Raw genomic sequence first — 20,960 nt, forward strand, 5'->3', positions numbered from 1 at the left:
TAATTTAAAAGCTAATTATATATTAGGATTTAAATATTTACCTACTAGCTATACCAGCTATTTAATTAATTCAATTTTCAATGAATTATTAACTAAATATAATATAAACCCTAAAAAAATTATAAGGTTAATAGTTTATATATAAAATAATATTAATTTACTAACTTTTTAATTATTATAGCTTTACTAGAGATAATAGCTCTAATAATAACACCTTTTTATCTTCTTTTTTAAACTTATATTCTAAAAGGTATAAAAAGCCTTTTAATATTCGTTATATAGCTTATATTTTAAATATAGTAGCTAAAGATGTAATATTTATATTTATTAACGAAATAATAAATACCGAAAATATTAAAGATTATATAAATAGCGAATTTTTATATTATTCTACCAAAGAATTTAACGATTTATCTACTAAAAAAAGAATATAATTTAATAATTTAATTCCAGGTATTTATTATAATTTATAATACTTATTTTAAGTCATTTTATATAATTTAAGCTAATTATAAAATAGAAATTATTAGAAAAGTTAAAAGAATAGCTATTCTTATTAAAAATAACTAATAACTTTATTTATAATAGTTAAAAGCTTTAAAAGAAGCTAAAGATAAAGAATTTATTACTAGAAATAGTAATCTTATAAAAATACTATTAAGTAAGTTATTAATTCTATATTATAAATATTATTTAAAGCTTTAAAAGCTTATAAATATTATTATTAATATTAATAAGTTATAATAAGTATTAATAACTAACTTTACTTATATTAGTAAACGTAATAAAATAGAATTTAACCTATAAAATGCTTTACACAGCTATTTTATTAGTAGAACCTATTAAAATATTATAAAAAAAAACGAATTTAATAGCTTTTAAAGATGCTAGCTTAATTACGTAAGAATAGGCTAATTTAAATACTTTAATAAGTATTTTAGAGATTTTTAATTAGCCTATAATACAATTATAAAGCTAATCTTATAATACTATAAGTTTAGTATATTTTTTCTTAATAAGAATTTATACTTTACTTTAAGATATATTAAAAGATTAAAAAAGTTAGCTTAAAAATATAAGTTTTATAATTTTATAATTTTATTTTAAATTACTAATTATTTTATAGTTAAATACTTATAATCTATTAGCTAAGGTCTTTATTTTAGCTTTAAAAAAAGGCTTACATAAATTAAATTACTATTTTTCTAAGAATATTAATAGTAATTATAATTTTTAAAAGCTTTATTTATTTACTATTATATTAGACCTTAAACTTAATTTATAATTAATTAAAAATCAATTAAGTATTAATTCTAATACTATTAATTAACTATTAAAAGACTTAAAAGCTAAATATAAAGAGTAAGTTATAATTTATTATATTAATATATAATATATATTTTAAATTTCTTAATAACTAATTATATAATAGAACCTATTACGAATATATAAAAGACCCTAAAAATAAAGTAATTTCTTATATAGAATTAAAAGAAATTTCTTTTAATTCTAAAAAATTAATTAAAAATACAAATAATACTTAAATTAGAGTTAATTTATAATAACTAGCTAATTTAGCTTCTTATAATAATATTAGGCTTTAAAAAAAGCCTAGCTTATTTAATAACTTATTTTTAAAGTAAAAAACTAAAGCTATTAAAAAAACTAGAAAAAATAAGATTTCTAGTTATTTAAAGCTTAATTTTAAAGAAGATATAGTATTTTTTATCTTTATAATATTATTTATACATTTATAATTATAAGCTAACTTTTAATAGTAAGATATATTTATTTAGTAGGTTAATTCCACTAAATCTTTCCTAATTCTTTCTATAATAGCTTAAAAATATTTAGCTATTCTAGCTACTTTAAGAGCTATAAAAGGGAATTTTAACTAGGGAATTAATATTATTATTAAGCGAAGAACTACTTTATTACATGAAAATATTTGAATTATTTTATTATTAAAAAACTAGGTTAAAAATAAGAATAAAAGGGTGGAAAATAAGAGATATTATAATTTATTTTTATATTCTAATGGAAATTTAAAAGAAAAAGAAGAGAAAGAGAAAGAGAAAGAAGAAGAAGATTAAAATAAAGTTTTAATTAATTCTAATAAAAATAAGAATATTTTTAAGTCTAATTATATAAATATTAATAAGAATATAGAAGAAGAAGAAGAGAAGGAAAATATTTATAATTCTAATACTTAATTTAATATTAAAAGGGTTTTTTTATTATTATTTTTTATTTTATATAAAAGAGTGAAATTTTAGCGTTATAAAAGTTTAAAAAGTAATATTTAAAGTTAATTATATAAAGAGTTATTTAAATTTATATTTTATATAAATTTATATATATAATATAATTAAAAGAATATAATCTCTTATATTTATAATAATAATTATATTACTTATAAGACTAAAGCTAATATATTTAATTAAGAATATTATTTATTATCTTAATATATTACTTATAAGCTTTATATTTAATATTTTTATATTTAAGTTATAGGGTAATAAGTTAAATCTCTTTTTTTATAAAATATTTATATATAAATAATATGATTTTTTTCCTTTATTAAATTAAGTAAATATTAATTATAACTATAATATAAAATAATACTTACTTACCTAATATAAATCCCTTAAATTTCTCTTATACTTTCTCTTATTTTTATATTTTTATTACGTTTTTAATCCCTATTTTTAGCTTATTTAAGCTAACTAATCCCTGCTTACTAATACTAATATTAGTAAGTAAATTTAGCTTTATTTTAGCTTATTAATTATATTAGCTAATAATAGCTTATAAATTAATTAATACTATATATTACACTAATTTTTAAAATGTAATATAGTGTAGTTTTATTACACTATATTACACTACACTAAAATTCACTAAAAACTATAAAACTACACTACTTTTAATGCTTTAACTATATTATATTATAATATATTATAAGTAAAGTATTAAAAGTAGTATAGTTTTATAGTTTTTAGTGAATTTTAATATAGTATAATATAGTATAGTTTTACTATACTATATTAGTATAGTTTTACTATACTATATTACATTTTAAAAATTAATGTAATATATAATATTAATTAATTTATAAGCTATTATTAGCTAATATAATTAATAAGCTAAAATAAAGCTAAATTTACTTACTAATATTAGTATTAATAAGTAGGGATTAATTAGCTTAAATAAGCTAAAATAGGGATTAAAAAACTAATAAAAATAAAATAAAAATAAAATAAAAGAGAATTATAAGGGAATTATATTAAGTAAGTAAGTATTATTTTATATTATTATTATAAGTAAAATATTTTAAATATAATAAGTTTAAAAATTTCTATTATTTACATATAAATATCTTATAAAATAATAATATTTATAATATTACCCTATAACTTAAATATAAAATATTAAATATTAAAGTTATAAGAAATATATTAAAGTTATAAATAATATATTAAAATACCTTAAAATTTTTCATATAAAATAATATTTTATACTTTCTTTTTATATATATTATTTCTTATATTATAATAAATTTTATATTTCTTACTTAACTTTTTTATTTTTAAATTTTATTATAAAAAACTTTTACTAAAAAAAAGCTTATATAAGTATATTATATATTAAAATAAAGCTAAAAATCACGTGATTTTAAATCTTTAAAAATTAACCTTAAAATGTAAACATTAAGCGAGATATTAAGCTTTTAATCTCTTATTTTAAAAAAGTAAATCTTAATTTTTAGCTAAGATTTCACCTATTATAACTCGCTTAATTCTTAAGCTATACGTATAAAAATTAATGTATTATAAAGAGCTAAATTAGCTTTATTTAACTATAATAATCATAACCTTGTAAGTCTTATAATTAACGTTATATTTATAATTAAAATTTCCCTTTATAATTATATATTATACTATAAATGTAATTATAGTATAGTTAAACTACACTAAAACTATAAAAACTATACTACATTAAAAACTACACGAAAAAACTATATGTAGTATAGTTTTTTTATTAATGCTCTACATTAATAAAAAAACTACACTACATATAGTTTTTTCGTGTAGTTTTTAATGTAGTATAGTTTTTATAGTTTTAATATAGTTTAATTATATTATAATTATATTTATAGTATAATATATAATTATAAAGGAAAATTTTAATTATAAATGTAACGTTAATTATAAGGCTTATAAGGCTATAATTAATATACTTGAATAAAGCTAATTTAGCTCTTTATTATATATTAATTTATATACGTATAGCTTATAAATTAAGCGAGTTATAATAGGTTAAACCTTAGCTAAAAAATTAAGATTTACTTTTTTAAAATAAGAGTTTAAAGCTTAATAACTTACTTATTAATAACGTTATAAAGTTAATTTTATGAGATTTAAAATTAAGTGATTTTTAGCTTTATTTTAATATATAATATACTTATATAAGCTTTTTTTTAGTAAAACCTTTTTTTATAATAAAATTTAAAAATAAGAAAGTTAAGTAAGAAATATAAAATCTATAATAATATAAGAAATAATATATATAAAAAGAAAGTATAAAATATAATTTTATATTAAAAATTTTAAGGTATTTAAATATATTATTTATAACTTTAATATTTTATATTTTATATTTAAGTTATAAGGTAATACTATAAATGCTATTATTTTATAAGATATTTATATATAAATAATAGAAATTTTTAAATTTATTATATTTAATATATTTTACTTATAATAATAATATAACATAATACTTACTCACTTAATATAATTCTCTTATAATTCCCTTTTATTTTATTTTTATTAGTTTTTTAATCCCTATTTTTAGCTTATTTAAGCTAATTAATCCCTGCTTATTAATACTAATATTAGTAATTAAATTTAGCTTTATTTTAGCTTATTAATTATATTAGCTAATAATAGCTTATAAATTAATTAATATTATATATTACATTAATTTTTAAAATGTAATATAGTATCGTAAAACTACACTACACTACACTATATAGTCTATACTACACTAAATTTCACTAAAAACTATAAAACTACACTACCTCTAATGCTCTGACTACATTAAATTTCACTAAAAACTATAAAACTACACTATTTTTATAGCTCTAAGCTCTAGTTACGTGCGCTCTAATGTAACGGTGGCTTAGGTTCTAAGGCATAGTAGGTCTGTTTCTTAGGAAGTAAGTTAGGTTAAATGCTATAAAGTAGCTTTTAAGTAGTATTATAATAAGGCCGTTAAAAGTATAACTCTTAATAGTAAAACTATTACTTAAATTAATTAATAGAGAACTAAATTATTTGGCTATAAAAGATACCTTCTTCTTAAGTACCCGTTTACTTCTCTATTATAGATTTAAATTAATTAACTTAACTATTAATTCTTTTAACTCCTTAGTTAACTAGCTTAACCTTTAATTCTATTAAGTCTTATCCTAGATTACTAACTTAATACTTTAAGTCTTTAATCGCCTTTTAGGTCACGTAACTAGTCACGTGCCCCTACCTTCTTCTCATGCCTATAGGTTATACCTGTCCTAGCTAGTACGGTCCCGTCCTGTCTCTCATATAGTATCGTTCGTAATATTATGCCCCTTCTTTATTAGTCTTATTCTTAAGGCCATTAAAATAGGCTAGCTAAGGGCTTAAGTAATTTTTCCCTTCTTTATTATTAGGTGCTATTATACCTACTAATTATATTATTAAGTAAAGGTTAAGGACGCGTTCTTAGAAGTTTAAGTAGTATAAGGCTTTATTATATTTAATTCTTTTTAACCCTAAGACTATAGAGAAGGCTTCTTATTCCTACTATAAGAAAAAGGGTATTACCTCTTATTAACTATTTTCTTTTAATTTCTCCCGTTACGCTTAATGCGTAATAGATTACAAGTCCCATTATAACGTGTAAGGCATCTCGCTAGCTTAGCTTTATTAGATAGCCGATTATTATATGCGTTTTAAAAGGGAGCTTAAGTTTACTAAAGAAGAGCGTCGTCTAATAGACGTAAAGATAAAGCGTCTATAAAAATAAAAGAGATAATAGTTTAAGAAAATAATGCGTGTAGTTACGCGTAGTATTAATAACGTTAAAGAGTTAAAACGTGTAGAATATAAGGAAGCGAAATAGCTTTAAAAGACTATAAGGGTCCTTTTTACTTCTTCTAAGAATTTAGATTTTACTTTAGTTTATTTCTTAAATACCGAATTTAGTATTAAGTTATTAAACGGTACTTAAAAGATTAATTAGGATACGTTTCTTAGGAATAAAACTATTTAAGTAATATCAAGTAATTCATGAGATTTTTAGCTAGTTCTTAAGTGTTTTTAAAGTTTAAATATCCCTTTTATTTAACGAGATAATAATAATTCTTTGTGTCTTCTTATACTTTAAGTATTTGTTTAACTTTATATTCGTTAATATCTTTCGTTATAATATTTATAGCAATTATAAATTTATCTAATACTTTCTCTAATAGTAATATATAAAATATAGGATAGATTCTTATTCTATCTAGTAATAATAGTTTATAGTTAGTATTTAAGATTTTTCATTTAATAAGGAATAGTTTAATCTTCTTTTAATTAAGTTTATTACTAGATTACTTAGTTTTAATATTTTTATAAATAAGGTATACTTTATATCCCTTCTCTAGGATTAGCGCTAGTAATCTCTTTTTATTCGCGTAGTATTTTATTTAGTTCTATAAAAATATCTATTTTTATTATAAGTGTTTTTATATTTCTATTATAATTACTATATACGTTATAGCTACTAGCGCGTTTATATTCTATATTACATGTGTTTTAATAATAGGGTTAAATCTATAATTTACCCTAAATAGTAATATCTTTATATTATTAATCTTAGAGCTATTATAAGCCTATTATACTAGTAGTAGCTATTCTACCTAATTATTCTATTAGTAGTTAATATAGCTTCGTAAATATTATTTAAGTATTTAGTTTAAGATTTCTATTTACCCATTTAATTATAAATGGAATACTATTAATAAGCTTTATTTAATCTTTATAGTTTCTATAAGGCATTTCTAAAAGTTTAAGGTAAATAATTTATCGCGATCTAATATAAGCTTTATTAATAATTTATATTATATAATAACTGTTTTAAAGAACATATACGCTAAGTTCTTAGTATTACTTAATTTCTTATATAGAATATAGTAGGCGTATTTTATAAGTTTATCTATAATAACTAGAATACTATTATAAGCTACTCCTATTATAGGTTCTTTTAACTTTAATAGTTTAATAATAAAGTCTATTATAATAGTTTACTATACTCTTTTAGGTGGTAATATTAGTTATAATTCTTCGTATAATACGTATTACGTTAATTTTACTTTATTACACGTATTATATTTCTTAATAACTTCTTATACCATTTTTTTGCTTTCTAAAAAGTTATACGATCTTCTTAGTCTACTAATCGTTTTCCTTACACCCTAATATTCGTGTAATAGGTGCTCATGTATTTCCTTAATAAGCTACTCTTAAAGTGTATTAGAAATATACTACCGTTTATTATATAAGAAGGTCTTACCTTTCTTAAATAAATGCGTTTTCGTTTTTTAATTATTTAAGTAACTATTATTCTTAATATATAATATAATCCGTTATATTTATGTTTTATTTAGCTTAACTTACTAGGTTATATTAATTTCTTAGGTGCCTAATATAAGGTTTCTATTCTTAACAGCGCGTAATAAGGGTGTATTACTCACTTACTTATTTAATTTTAAGTCCTTTCTTTAGCTAAGCGCGTTTACTCTTCCGTTTTTAGATCCTTTATAGTATATAATTTTAAAGTTATAATTTATAAGGGTTTTATACTATTTAATCTATCGTTTATTTAGATTCTTTATAGTTAAGAATAATATAAGATTCTTATAATTAGTATAAACCTTAATTTAATGCTTTACTCCTATAAAATAGTGTCTTTATTCTTTAAAGCACTTAATAATAGCTATAAGTTCTTTATCGTAAATCCTATAATTAAGTTTAGGTTTATAGAGTTTCTTTAAGAAGAATATAATTAGGTGTAATCTTCCTTAATTATCTTATTATTTAAGCTATTCGCCTAGTATAAAGTCTAAGACGTTCGTTTTAAGCTTATAAGGTTTATTTTAATTAGGTGCTTTTAACATAGGTTTTAACGTAATTAAATCTTTTATTTTCTAAAATACTATAGCTTTTAGTTCGTTCTATTAAAAGCTAACTTCTTTTTTTATTAGGTTTATAAGAGGTTATAAAATGTCTTTATATTCGCTTAAGAACTTATAGTAAAAGTTTACGAATACTATAAATCCTTTAACTTCTTTTAGATTCTTTAATGTAAGCTATTCCTTAATAGTTTTAATCTTATTTAGGCTTATTTATATTTCTTTATATATAAGCACGTACCCTAAAAAGTGTATAATATTCTAATAAAACTAGCATTTTAAGGCTTTAACTAAGAGTTTATTATCCTATAGAGTTTATAGTACCTTATATACATGTCGTTTATATTCCTTAAGGGTATTTAAATAAATAAGGATATTATTAAGGTATACAACTATAAACACTTTTAGTTATTTTCGTAAGATCGTATTAATTATTCTTTAAAAGGTTACTAGTACGTTAATAAGCTTAAAAGGTATTACTAAATATTTATAGTGTCCTCTACTAGTTTAAAATACTATTATTTACTTATAGCCTTCTTTTATTCGTATAAGGTTATAGGCTCCTTTTAAGTTAAGTGTAGTAAACTATTTAGCTTTTTTAACTTTATCTTTAATTTCCGTTATAAGCGGTAATAGGTATTAATTCTTAATTGTAATCTTATTTAAGTATTAGTAATTAATATATAATTATAATTTCCCGTTCTTCTTTAATACCTATAGAATTAGGTATTCTACTAGGGACTCTAATAATCGTATATATCCCTTTTATAATATATCCTTTAAATACTTCTTAAGCGCCTTATTTTACTTAAGGTTTTAAGAATAAATTTTATTAAACGTTAATTTAGTACTAGGCTAGAGTTTAATCTCGTAGTCCTAGCGTAAATACTCTAGTAGTCCTATTTCTAGCTCTTTACTAAATAGCTTATTATACTTTAAGTATTTCTTAGAAATCTCCGTTATCTTAGCTTTTAGCTCTCTAGTAATTACATATATTCTTAAAGGCCTATTATAGTCTAAATAAGGTGCTCTTTATAGGCTACTCTTAGCTTTATAACCGTATTCTAGTAAATCCTATTAAAGTTAGCTAGTTCTTTAATTAACTCGTGGATTACTCGCTTATAACTAGGGTATCTTTAATATAATATCGTGTTTTAAGATTACTATAATATTTAGTGTAACTTAATGTTTCGTGCCTTATATATTAATAAGAAGCTACGCGATCTTTATATTAACTACTCTATAACTATACTTTATTATAGTTCCTTTTATAATTATAAGTTAATAGGGCTTATCTTTAGGTGTTTAAGGTAATTATAATTTATTAATAAGATTTAACGAGATAAAATTTCCTTATACTCCGCTATTAATTATTACCTAGATCTTTCTTTCTATTATAGTTATATTAACTATAAGGTGTATAGTACTATTAATATTTATAATATATAAAGACCTATTAGATCTCCGTTAAGAAATCGGTTTTAATTATAATAATAGCTATTATTTCCCGAATTATTATTTCTCTCCTCTTATTATTATTTAGCGCGTATCTCTAAGCGCTATTATTAGTAATTATCTTCTAGCGTCTTATTAAAGCTTCCTTAGTAATTACTTAATCTACTATCTATATTAATTAAACTTAGACTAAGTAAGTTACTTGTAGTTATATAGTTTCCTTTCTTAGATTATAAGGGTGTAATCCAAATAGTATATACGTTATTCTTAGTATAATATAATTTCTCGTTTAATATCTTTAAATTAGTTCGTTATAATTTTAGTTATATTATAAGGGTTATTCTTCTTCCCTTTTATTCTCGTAAAAACTATCTATTACCTTACTTACTACTAAGGTGTATATAGTAATTATTATTATAATAGAAGGTTTAATTAAGGAGTTTATATTTAATTTTAAGTTTATTTTTCTTAGTTAAATAATTCTCTTCTTCTTAGATCTATTCTAGTAAAGGTTCACTTTTTAGTAAGAGTGTCTAGTATTTCTAAAAGTTATTAGGTATTAGTTAGATTTTAAATTCTTAATCTTTATTTAAACTAATATTATTTATTAACGTAGGGCTTTCTTTATTACTTATTATACTAAGATTTCGCGTAGGTAAGTCTTCTTAATTTACGGTATAAAGCTTTTTACCTTTAGGGATTAGCTTTTATAGCTTTTTTAGAGCTTTACATTTATTTGTAAAGTGTCTAGTCTTACTATAATTATAATAAGTCTTTCCCCTTTCCTTATTTATAGCGTTAAGTTCTATAAGTCTAGTATAGTACCCGTATACTATTAATATTTAGCGTAGCTTACTACTATTAGGTTTATTAAACCTAGTATATAATCCGAATTTCCTATAACCTTTTTTATAACGTTACTTATATAAACGGTTATTTGCCTTAATAACCATTTTAATAAAGTTATTAAATAACTTAGAATAATCTTCTTAATAAATATTATCCTTCACTTCTTCTTTAAGTCCTTAATAAAAGACTTCTATTTTAGGTTTAGTATTCTAGTTAAGTTTTACTATAATACGTTTAAACTCCCTAGCGTAATAAGCTATAAATTCAGTTTACTTAAGTTAAGTAAGCTATCGTATAGCTTCTTTATACTTATTAGGGTTTTTAAATATAGTAAGAAGTTATTCTTTAAAGGTTTTATAATTAAAGAAGATATAGATAACTTTTACTCTAGCTTTAGCGCTATGCTTAAGATATATATAAAGGGTTAGCTCCCACTATTCTATTACTTTCCTAGTTAAGAGATTACTAATATAAAGAATCTATAACTTAGGTATTATATAGATTTTTTTATTAACTTATAGGTAAGCTTAGGCTTATATAAGAAAGTTTCTTACATTACCCTTATAACTATCGTATAATTTAAGCTTAGGGAATTTTAGTATATTATTATTATTAATAGAGAATATAAGTATAAGATTTTAAACTACTATAAGTTCCTCTTCTTATACCTTAAGTTTCTCGTAGAGATTATTTTATTAATTAAGAAGCTATTAATTCTACTTCTTAAGCTTAGTAATCTTATTATAAAGGTACTTTATTATCTCCCTAGGGTTAATAGTCTTTTCGCTTAAAGTAAATATCTTAGAAGTTATTACTACTTAAAGTTTTAAGGTAACTTATTAAATAAGATTAATTAAAATATAATAATAGCTTAGGTTCTAAGGTATAGTAGGTTTATTTCTTAGAAAGTAAGTTAAGTTAAATGCTATAAAGTAGCTTTTAAGTAGTATTATAATAAGGCTATTAAGAGTATAACTCTTAATAGTAAAACTATTACTTAGATTAATTAATAGAGAACTAGACTATTTAGCTATAGGAGATACCTTCTTCTTAAGTACTCGTTTACTTCTTTATTATAGATTTAGATTAATTAGCTTAACTATTAATCCTTTTAACTCCTTAATTGACTAGCTTAACCTTTAATTCTATTAAGTCTCGTCCTAAATCGCTAACTTAACACTTTAAGTCTTTGATCGCCTTTTAGGTCACGTGGCTGGTCACGTGCCCCTGCCTTCTTCTCGTGCCTACGGGTCGTGCCTGTCCTAGCCGGTGCGGTCCCGTCCCGTCTCTCGTGCAGTGTCGTTCGTAACATCTAAGTTCTAACCGATAATATTTTAGGGAATATTAAGTGCGCGAGAATTTCTTTTTTATAGCTACATTTAGGTGGTTAATAAAAGATAAAAAGGGATACCCGATAACTCATATTAATAGCGGGTGAAAGGGTAGCTTTTCTGGTTATATACTAACTACATTAGCGTAATTACGGTAAGCGCCGTACCTGTGGGGCCCCGACCGGGTAGCGCTAACATGGAGGGGTGGGGCCGACCGAAGTCAGCCCCGGCGCTTCGTAAATTGTCCTCCAAAAGCGGCATCCCATCCTCTTAAAATTGATGCTATGACCTTCATAATTGGAGGCACATTTGCGGTGAACCTGTACTTTTGTTGTAAGTCCTAGCTCCGCAACTGGCTATCAACACAACTTGTCAATAGTACGGGCAATGGGCGATGAGATTGCTGGATGTGAAATCAAAAAAAGCTTCGAAGACGCTAAATATTTAGTTGCTGCTTGATCTTGACCGTAAGCTGCCAAATAGGATCAGAATTACAAACTTGCAGGTATAGTTCTCTCAAAAGAAAATTGGAACACGCGGCGTCAAATTACGTCGATGAACGGCTACGTAGCAACCTTTCCCTTACAGCAGATCTTGCGGCCGCTCCAAAACCATCACCTTGTTAATAATTGTCACGCCAATAGTCTTTTCAAGATTCACTACCTGTTGCAGGACTATATCATGACCGGATTCTCGGTCAGGAATGGGTTTCTGAAATGTAGAAGTCTCGTTCCAGGGTTGCTCAGTCTCCGCCGACACTCTGTAGCCATTCCGAGCTTGCATTATTGACTCCGTTGCAGAATATAATTACTTTCATAAGTGCTAGGAATGACTTTGGTGTGCTGCCCTCATGGGGAAGGAAATGGTATACTTCCGGTCTGAACTGAGCCATGCAGTTGCGTGGATGGGTGGAGAAACTCCTCAAGCAACCGTAATAAGGCGTATTCGGAACCTTTTACTGTCAGTAACAAAGTGGGAGAGCATATTTTTGACAATTAACAGAGAGATTATACCTCTTGGACCCATGAAACCGATATTGATGGGGAGGAATTCGGTCCTATTGCTAACCGGTGACTATGAGAATTGGCCGACTGCAGCACGCGTTAGGTTATATTTGGATGTATAGAAACCGATTTCATTTCTTACTAGGGACGTTGAAAAATAGAAGACCTGGAAGAGCTTTTATGGAGCTATCTTTAAAGCCAAATCCTTGCTTTCGGAGAGCACCGCCTTCAAAAGTAGATCTAGTTCAGTTAATACCACGCTTTGGAGACTGAAAAGCTGACTCATTTCCTGTCTTACCCATCGTACTGACGCCGATCGAAAGGATCCATGTATCCATTTAGCATGAGCAGGATTTCGTCGAAATCCCTACCACTAGTGGATAGAGAGAGAATCTCAGAAAGCATCCAATCCCTGAACACGTTTCGTTGATCAATTGCTTCCTGGTACTGAGTATCTGTCAATGCCTTTTCCAGGGTCCTATGATGGCCTTAGCTTGTGTTTTTACTCCTTGGGCATGTCAATCACATTACCATTTGTGCTGTATATATGGTCTGCGAAAGCCGTCTTATTAAATTTTGGTTTGTATTCCTCTAGAAAAGATAGACAATTGCGGTGGCAATCATAGTTGAATATATGCGACAGTCTATCGGGTACATTGGTAAATGAAAACTGGCTGATGTTGAGATTTGTTTCACCGTCTCGAGATAATCCTCCAGTTGTTTGCCATCCGCGACCTGGCTTTCTTTGAACTGAGCTCTGATTCAATTCCGATCCTCTTTACGTTGAAGAACGTCTCAAGTTTTGAAAATTCAGGCTCTGCATCAGAGAGATACTCTGCAGGCCGGTTTGCAAAGAAGTCTGTAGGATACATAGTTCGGTATTGGCACTGCAAAACCGTTTGGCAATATTTATGTTTGATATTGCACGGATGGTCGCCGTAGCCGCCTTTGCCGTGCGAGTGAAGAAGCCCACCGTGTCCAGCTCTCTGTTAGACTAGTAAGTAGATGTGTTCATCAAGGAAAAGTACACGACGTACCGGGATCGAGGGAAGACGCCGCGCGTAGAAACGGCGCCTAGCGTAGGACGCAGACCAAAGAGACCATGCTCGGATGCTGGACCAATGGCACTTCCAAACGCTGTATATCTTGGTTGGTTAGTTAGACAAGCGGATGGAGGAGAATTATTCCTCACTGTCTGTTCCCAGAGCAACATCTACCCGGTCATAGGCAGATATTGCTGTTGCACTGCCGGCACTACTGCAATTCGGGTCCTGATATCCATCTCCCCGGGGGTTAAAAAGGAGCCTGGTAGTCGATCCGGTCCCCTGCATTCTCTCCCGAGGCAAACTATGCCGTTTTCACGCGACCGACAATGACTGCCCTGGCATCCAGCAATCGATCTACATCCTCGGCGTTGTCGCGTTTTGCGCCATACAAATCTTGAAAAGCCCTGTTTCCGGCAGACGTTGGAACTCCAGCCATGTCAATGTTATCCTTGACGACAATCCTCATTCCTGAGAGCGGCTGCTCAGCTGATGGGCTTTTGTAGAACAGTCGGCTTGTTACAGGAATACCAGCCGTCCCCGGAATGGCCTGGACTAAGAATTAGAGACTTGGACATGTGATTGAAACGTAGTTTCTTGTGTTTTCTCGGCTTGGTATCACAGGAAACATGAAGGCGCCATTTGAATCGTCAAAAAGTCGCCAGGCTGGGCGAAGATCGTCTTGGGAAGAGAAGTACGGACCCAGAAACCAGAGAGTCCTAGAATCCGAATTATTCTGAGCTGTAAAAACAAGTACTCTTTGAGTGCCCCATGACTCAAGTAGAGCTTTAATTTCACGTCTAAGCTCGGAACGCTTGCGCTGTTGACGAGTATGTATATGAAATGCAAAAGTCCAGAAATGAACACATCGTCATGTTTCAACCGAGTGGAAACTTGTGCGGCTAAATTGCCGGCTTTCAGCTGATTTGAAGACTCGATAATGAACAACGTAGCTGGGTTGTGGCGTAGTAAGATAGGATCTGTTCCGTCTCCAAAGAGCTGGTGTCGGCGGCCAGATGGAGCCAGAGGAGGAAGTGAGGAAATATAATATGGCACACCGGTGACCGAAGCAAGACTTGCCTCTGACTTTTTAAGCTAGCGGATGAAGGTTTGCGCTGATGTTGTGGGCAGAATCTTTTTTGGAGGAAGTGAGGTGGTTTGACCCAAGCTCAGACAAAGAAAGCATTTCGTCAATGCTCCCCGTGGAGTGATTATGTTGGCCCAACCTGGGGAAACAATGAGGCTTGATGCGAGGCTCAGGCATTCACTGATGATTGATCACTGATCAAATGTCATGGCGTCAACCGGAGAGTGCTTGCAAATCATCCATCAACATCTGGCTTGGGCATGACTGCAAGGCTGTAAGGCGGTGACGGCGGTATCTTATTTTCCGTTTTGACAAGATCGTGGTATCATAAAGCATTCTCCTAGCTCCAGGATTCCATTTTTTGGCAGTGGATATAATGACTTCCGATCGCATCTAGAGTCCAGTTTTGTTGGCCACGGTCCAAGAGAGTGGTGCCATATTTTCCAACAAACAGGCTCAAGAAAAGATAGACGACTAATTGAGATCTGACCATTTATACTCAGAAACTAAATACTCTTACTGTAGCCTTCCAGTTGAGAAACCTGTGCTAAAGGTGTAAAAAGATGCATCATGTGGCCAACGGCGTGAGACTTCTTTGCTGGGAGAAGTGTAGGCCATTGCCGCCTCGCAACCATGAGTTTCTTTCATGGAAAGGCAAATATTCCTTCCCGTAATTCTCTGTCTAGGTCTTCAAATTCATCCGGGAAGTCGGCTGATGTCTTGTGCAATACACTGGCTGGAGAGCCACGAAACCTGACGGCGAGGACTGCCGACTTGTCTCCATTAGTCAATATGCTGGAAGGCCAAGGTTAGTTTTCAGCATGTAACCGATACCTATCAAGCAACAAGGTCAAATTTCTAATTTTTCATACGCGCTGGACTTGGAGACTAAGTGTGGACTCAATGGCATTTGAGCAAAGGAGGCAAGTACTCCGACGCCAATCCAATATTCCTAGAGTATTTGTCGAAGCGTAGGCCAGAATCTGGTGGCGTCTACTAGTTAGTACACAATGTGCATGTTGAGGATAAGTAAGATTCCCAAGGGCATTGTGCTCTGCATGCCTGTACCAGCGGGCGCAATCCTTAATCGTGTATTCCGTAAAGGCATGGGCTTGATGCGGTCGAGCGGGTAAGACTCTTTGTCTTGTATTTCTAGTGTTGGCGGCGTAGCTAAGAACTAACAACGACTGGATAAAAGTCACAGTCGCCCGTGGCTTGAAATAGGCAAATGCGGCCGAACCTTATACCATCTCGCGATACATGGCGCATGGAAAGACCCCATGCGACTCTGCTTGTTGCAGCATTTTTCGTCATAGCCACCTGCTTCAGACAATGATCTTCTTATTTCCGTCTGAATCAAATGATCACATCTACAAACAAGGCAATTTTGACCGGGACACATTCCCAGGTGCGGGTTTCTGGGGCGGCAACAATAGCTCGGTCTGTACACTCACCGATTAAGTTAACGAGAATATTCTTATCCTCTAACGCCTAGGCCATGTAAGAGTGTAGGTTTGGGCTACGTCTGTTCGGTACTCTAGGCATTCGGCCCGTAGATGTACTTGGGAAGTTAAAAACCTGCCTGCCTGCGTACCCAGGTACCTAGATGATTAAAGGCCTACTTCAGTAAATACTTGGGGTGCAAGTTTACGAAACTCAATGTCCTGCGTAAATTTACGCCGACTTACGAATGTTCTTTCATTTTAAATAACCAGACTTCTTTTATATGTTCATGCTGAGAAATGAAACAGCCGTGGGGGAAGTATCTACCGGATTGAGGACAACCCATCCAGAAGTCGAGGAAGAAGAGCCTTTGCCAGGCCCAGCAGAGCCAAGTTCTCGTTTCTTCGTTCCCGAGGAACGAGTTGACGGGCCTGAAGCATGGACACCTGAGCAAATATGTCTCTGTAATGCTAGGTGGGAGAGATACCTGGAGAAGGTGCAACTGTCAGCTCTTTGGGAAGAGGGCCATGAGACAGAGCAGGACAGGTATCGAACGGTCTTGGAGACGCTGAAGAGCGAAGATTCCCGACTGGAGAAGGAAGGATCGGAGGTTTCGCTGCATAGAGAGAAGTGGGCGATGATGCAGCGGAATCGTCGAGTACGAGCCAGTCTTGTACCGCACCTTGACGAGCTGCAGGTCATTGCCAATGCCGCTGATACTGTGCTAACGTATGAGACACGACTGGCCCAGATGAAAGCGGATCAGGAGAAGTGGCTGGACGATATTTCTAAGAATCCCGGACGGCTTTGCAGATTTAAGAATGTCCGAATCGGAGGCTTTGATGAGGTAGACTCTTGGGAGGTTCGAGTTGCTACTGGGCTTTCGCACTCGAGGTACTACCTGGGCCACAGTGGCGGGGACTACGTCTTTGAGTATTGCGGCTCAGGAAATACAAGTGGCGACGAATACTGCCAGGAAGGCGACGCATGGGATCCGAATGGTCCGATATGGAATCATCCAGGCTTGCACGGTGCATTTGGTCTCGATCAGGGCGGTGCAGAGACTGCCAGCTTTGAATTCCGGGGCTTGGTGCCACGGACCTGGAGAGAACACTCGGCAAGGTTTGAACTTGTCTGTAAAGAAGTCCTGCAGGTGCTCGCGACATTCATTTCCTTTGAACCGGGGGGTGATGGCCCCCTATGGGGGGCGCAGTACCAGCATGTCCCGGCATTCTCTGAAATCAACATTCTGATACTAACCCATGTTCGCGATGCTTGGCGAATGAGGGTTTCGGTCAATCACCCGTACCTTTGCTGGGCCCGGTCGATTTTGAACCACCACCCCCGGATTTGCGAGTTCGCCTATTTGGTCGGGCAACTGGACGGAAGACTGAGCCGTGGACTTACCAGACTGGCAATGGCACCACTTGTCGAGACGGTAGAGTCGGCGACAGAGATGACTCTTGAAGAACTGCGCGTCATCTATCAAGATATCCTGGGAAAAGAGGCATTGAGGCAACTGCACGAATCGAGAAATATTGAACACTGCGTGTTGTATGACAATGAAGGCCAACAAAGAGAGGTGAGGTCGCAATTGATCCACCCCGAGGACATCGGGATTATCTTAATCCGATCACCATATCCTTCCTTGCACCGCTAACCATTTTTTTAGGAGATACATGCATTCTACGCCCAGCCGAAATTCCGCCTAGATCCCGCACACCCGAGCAATCGCTTCAATCGCCCACGCGTCCAGGAAGCGTTGAACACAGCAGTCAATCTTTGCTGTCGCGATTGGTATTGGACCGACCGTACCGCTAACAATATTCTATTTGAGCTCCGCGACCAATTCTGCACGCCAATCTCAACCGACAGCATCGCGACAGTTGCTCATCAGCTTGTGCAGCCACAACCTCAGGCACTCGGTTCGGGTCAGACAGATCTGGCTCCAGGACAAGATAGCCACAAGGGCACCTCCACAATCGTAGTAAGAACGGAACCAGAAACGGCATCCACTCCGTCGGAGACAAGGGGAAGGAAACGAAAAGCAACCGAGTTGCAACAATCTTCAGAGTAGGGATATCAGGAGGATTAACACGAATCCGACGACAATAGTCCACCCAAACGACGTCGCGGCCGCCCAAACAACCCACAAAGAACATAAAACATAGCGTCTGCCCATCGCACAGCACCACTCATGGCATCATTATTCTCCCTCGGCAGCCTCCTCGGCAAGCCGTCCAAATCAGCAATCCCCTTGGCCGCGCGCCTCCTCTCAACCACCACACCCACCATGGCTCGCCAAGCGCCGTCCAAACCCGGGCCGGGCACAAAGCCCGTCCGCAAGAGCCGCCAGGCCCCCAAGTCGGAAAACTTCCAGCGCATCAAGACGCTCAAGCAGAACATGTTCTCGCCGGCCCCGCCGCCGCTGAGGATGGCCCGGCAGCGATACCTGCGCCACTGGACGATCCATCGCGCGTGGCAGCTGTTTCGACGCCAGCAGCACGAGAAGATGAGCAAGGAGAGACAGCGCATGCACGCCGGCATGTACAATGCCTGCGAGGAGCTGAGGAAGACAGTCGGGCCCGAGGGCAGGGGCGAAGGGTATCTGTACAGAGTGGCCATGGAGAAGAAGGGCGTCTGGGGCACGGACGCTGTCCCCATTGAGTATGCGCGATTCCAGACGGACAGTCCCGCCAGGGAGCCCTGGAATCACGACTGGAAAAGGTAGCCCTGTTTTCTCGGGCATGGGCTTGTTGTATAAAGGTACTGTTAACACCGTTGTATGGACACATAACAGTTGTACACTACAGCTTCTGGAGCAATAATAGAATAGCGTAAGCCAGCATTCAATGACCAAACATCACTTGTCGGATTAAAGCACTTTTATTGTCGCGGCATGGTGGGAAAAGAAGGCCACCGCCATGTCGAGTACAGAATCATTGTTGTCATTCAATACCAATTGTATGACACCTACTCTGCTGGTCCAAACCGCACCTACTTTTAAGAAATATGCACCCGAATCATCCCTAGTGGGATATTTTTTTATCCCAAAACAAAACGCAAAAAAAGAAAAGAAAAAATCAACACGCTGCGAGACGGACCGACTATGCGCTACGCACAGGCCAGCTGATGTGATCTATACCCTTTCCGTGCCCTATTAATACGGAGAAGCTGCTTTTTGTACTGCGAAAAAGCAGATCCATGTGTGCCTCGCTGTAAAAGTTCAGATAGACTCAACTGAAAGAGAGAACAAGTTCGCTTGCCAAATATCGCGGCCCAACTAAAATAAAGAACAAGCAGGAGACGAGAATTAGCGGTCGAAAGGAAGGGAGACGCACGCGTCACCATTTAAGGAGAGGATGCTATGCTTTACCGAGATGCTGGTCGAAACGAAACGAGATGTGGAAGAGGGTCCCAATTTGACGGTGATGAGGAGGAAAGCCTCGGGGACACTTCGTTGGCCCTCATACATTTACCGACGTATTTAGATCGCTGGTGAGCCCGTGCTCACAGAACGACGCAGCAACCGCCTCCTTCGCCTTTTTCAAATGTCAGGAGGGCGGCTCGTGTTGCGGCTTCAAAAACGTCGTCGACTCCCTCGCCGCTCAAACTCGAACACTCCAGATAACGCTTCGCCCCAACTTCCCGAGCAGCCATCTCTCCATCGTGGGGTGTGAGGAACCGCTGAGATTTTTTGCGCATTTCCTCAACTGCTACTGGATCCTCTCGAAGATCCTTTTTTAATCCTACTAGAATGATGGGGACGCCAGCGCATAGTCGTGTCGCTTCCTCAATCCACTACCCAATGCAGAGTTCGAGTCAGCATCAAGATATGTCTAATAGCAAGTTGGGCAGCACGTACCTTGTTCTTTACATTCTCCAAAGAATCAGGTGTGTCAACTGAGAACCCGATTAAGATGACATGGGCTTTTGAGTAAGCCAGCGGCCGTAGCCTCTCGTAGTCTTCCTGACCTGCAGTGTCCCATAACGCCAATTGTACGGATTTGCCATCGACTCTGCAATCGGTTACGTAGTTTTCAAACACTGTCGGAATCTAGACGCGTTGGTGTTAGGATCAATTTCCAGCTTCCATTATATCTGGCATATATCTTACATATCGCTACAAAAAGGGGGGGCGAAGTTAGCCAAATAGCTCACACAAGACTTATGAACCGGGATAGCACAAACCGTAGGAAAATATCCCAGAGTGAATACACTGAGCAAGCTGGTTTTACCACAGGCACCGTCACCAATGATGACTAGTTTTCTGCAATAGTAAAAAGCTCAAATTAGCAACAATTCATAGCTGGATTTTGCAGGCCGAAAAAGGAAGCAGAGGAAGACGGATTGGTGATCAAGCGTTGTGAAGTGAATCTGCCAATGGAATTAAGCTCAATTGGCTGAATGCCCGTACCTGCGAATAACGTTTTGAGAATTTGAGCTAGCCATCTTGAAAGCTAGGGATTGAGAAAATCAAAAAGCGGGAGGAATTCGGCGGCGAGCTATTGGACTCTGTTGTCGTTTTTA

The 20,960-nt window shown here is 32.8% G+C and overlaps 3 protein-coding genes across 3 annotated transcripts; 2 read left to right on the plus strand and 1 right to left on the minus strand.

Annotated features, from left to right (window-relative positions):
• Positions 1-16,605: 16,605 nt before the first annotated feature.
• Positions 16,606-18,507, plus strand: J3458_014499 (uncharacterized protein; the record flags this gene model as incomplete). Its single annotated transcript, XM_007816434.2, has 2 exons — positions 16,606-18,012; positions 18,103-18,507. The coding sequence occupies exons 1-2, from the start codon at positions 16,714-16,716 to the stop codon at positions 18,505-18,507; spliced, it is 1,704 nt and encodes a 567-aa protein (XP_007814625.2). The 5' UTR covers positions 16,606-16,713.
• Positions 18,508-18,627: 120 nt separating this feature from the next.
• Positions 18,628-19,161, plus strand: J3458_014500 (mitochondrial 54S ribosomal protein mL40; the record flags this gene model as incomplete). Its single annotated transcript, XM_007816435.2, has 1 exon — positions 18,628-19,161. The coding sequence occupies one exon, from the start codon at positions 18,628-18,630 to the stop codon at positions 19,159-19,161; it is 534 nt and encodes a 177-aa protein (XP_007814626.2).
• A 779-nt stretch (positions 19,162-19,940) lies between these two features.
• RHO2_1 (Rho GTPase) lies at positions 19,941-20,882 on the minus strand (the record flags this gene model as incomplete). Its single annotated transcript, XM_066120594.1, has 5 exons — positions 19,941-20,231; positions 20,296-20,487; positions 20,548-20,553; positions 20,622-20,700; positions 20,848-20,882. The coding sequence occupies 5 exons, from the start codon at positions 20,880-20,882 to the stop codon at positions 19,941-19,943; spliced, it is 603 nt and encodes a 200-aa protein (XP_065974429.1).
• Positions 20,883-20,960: the final 78 nt, after the last annotated feature.

Source organism: Metarhizium acridum, assembly GCF_019434415.1.
Source record: "Metarhizium acridum strain ARSEF 324 chromosome Unknown scaffold_320, whole genome shotgun sequence".
In the NCBI taxonomy this organism is placed as follows: Eukaryota; Fungi; Ascomycota; class Sordariomycetes; order Hypocreales; family Clavicipitaceae; genus Metarhizium; species Metarhizium acridum.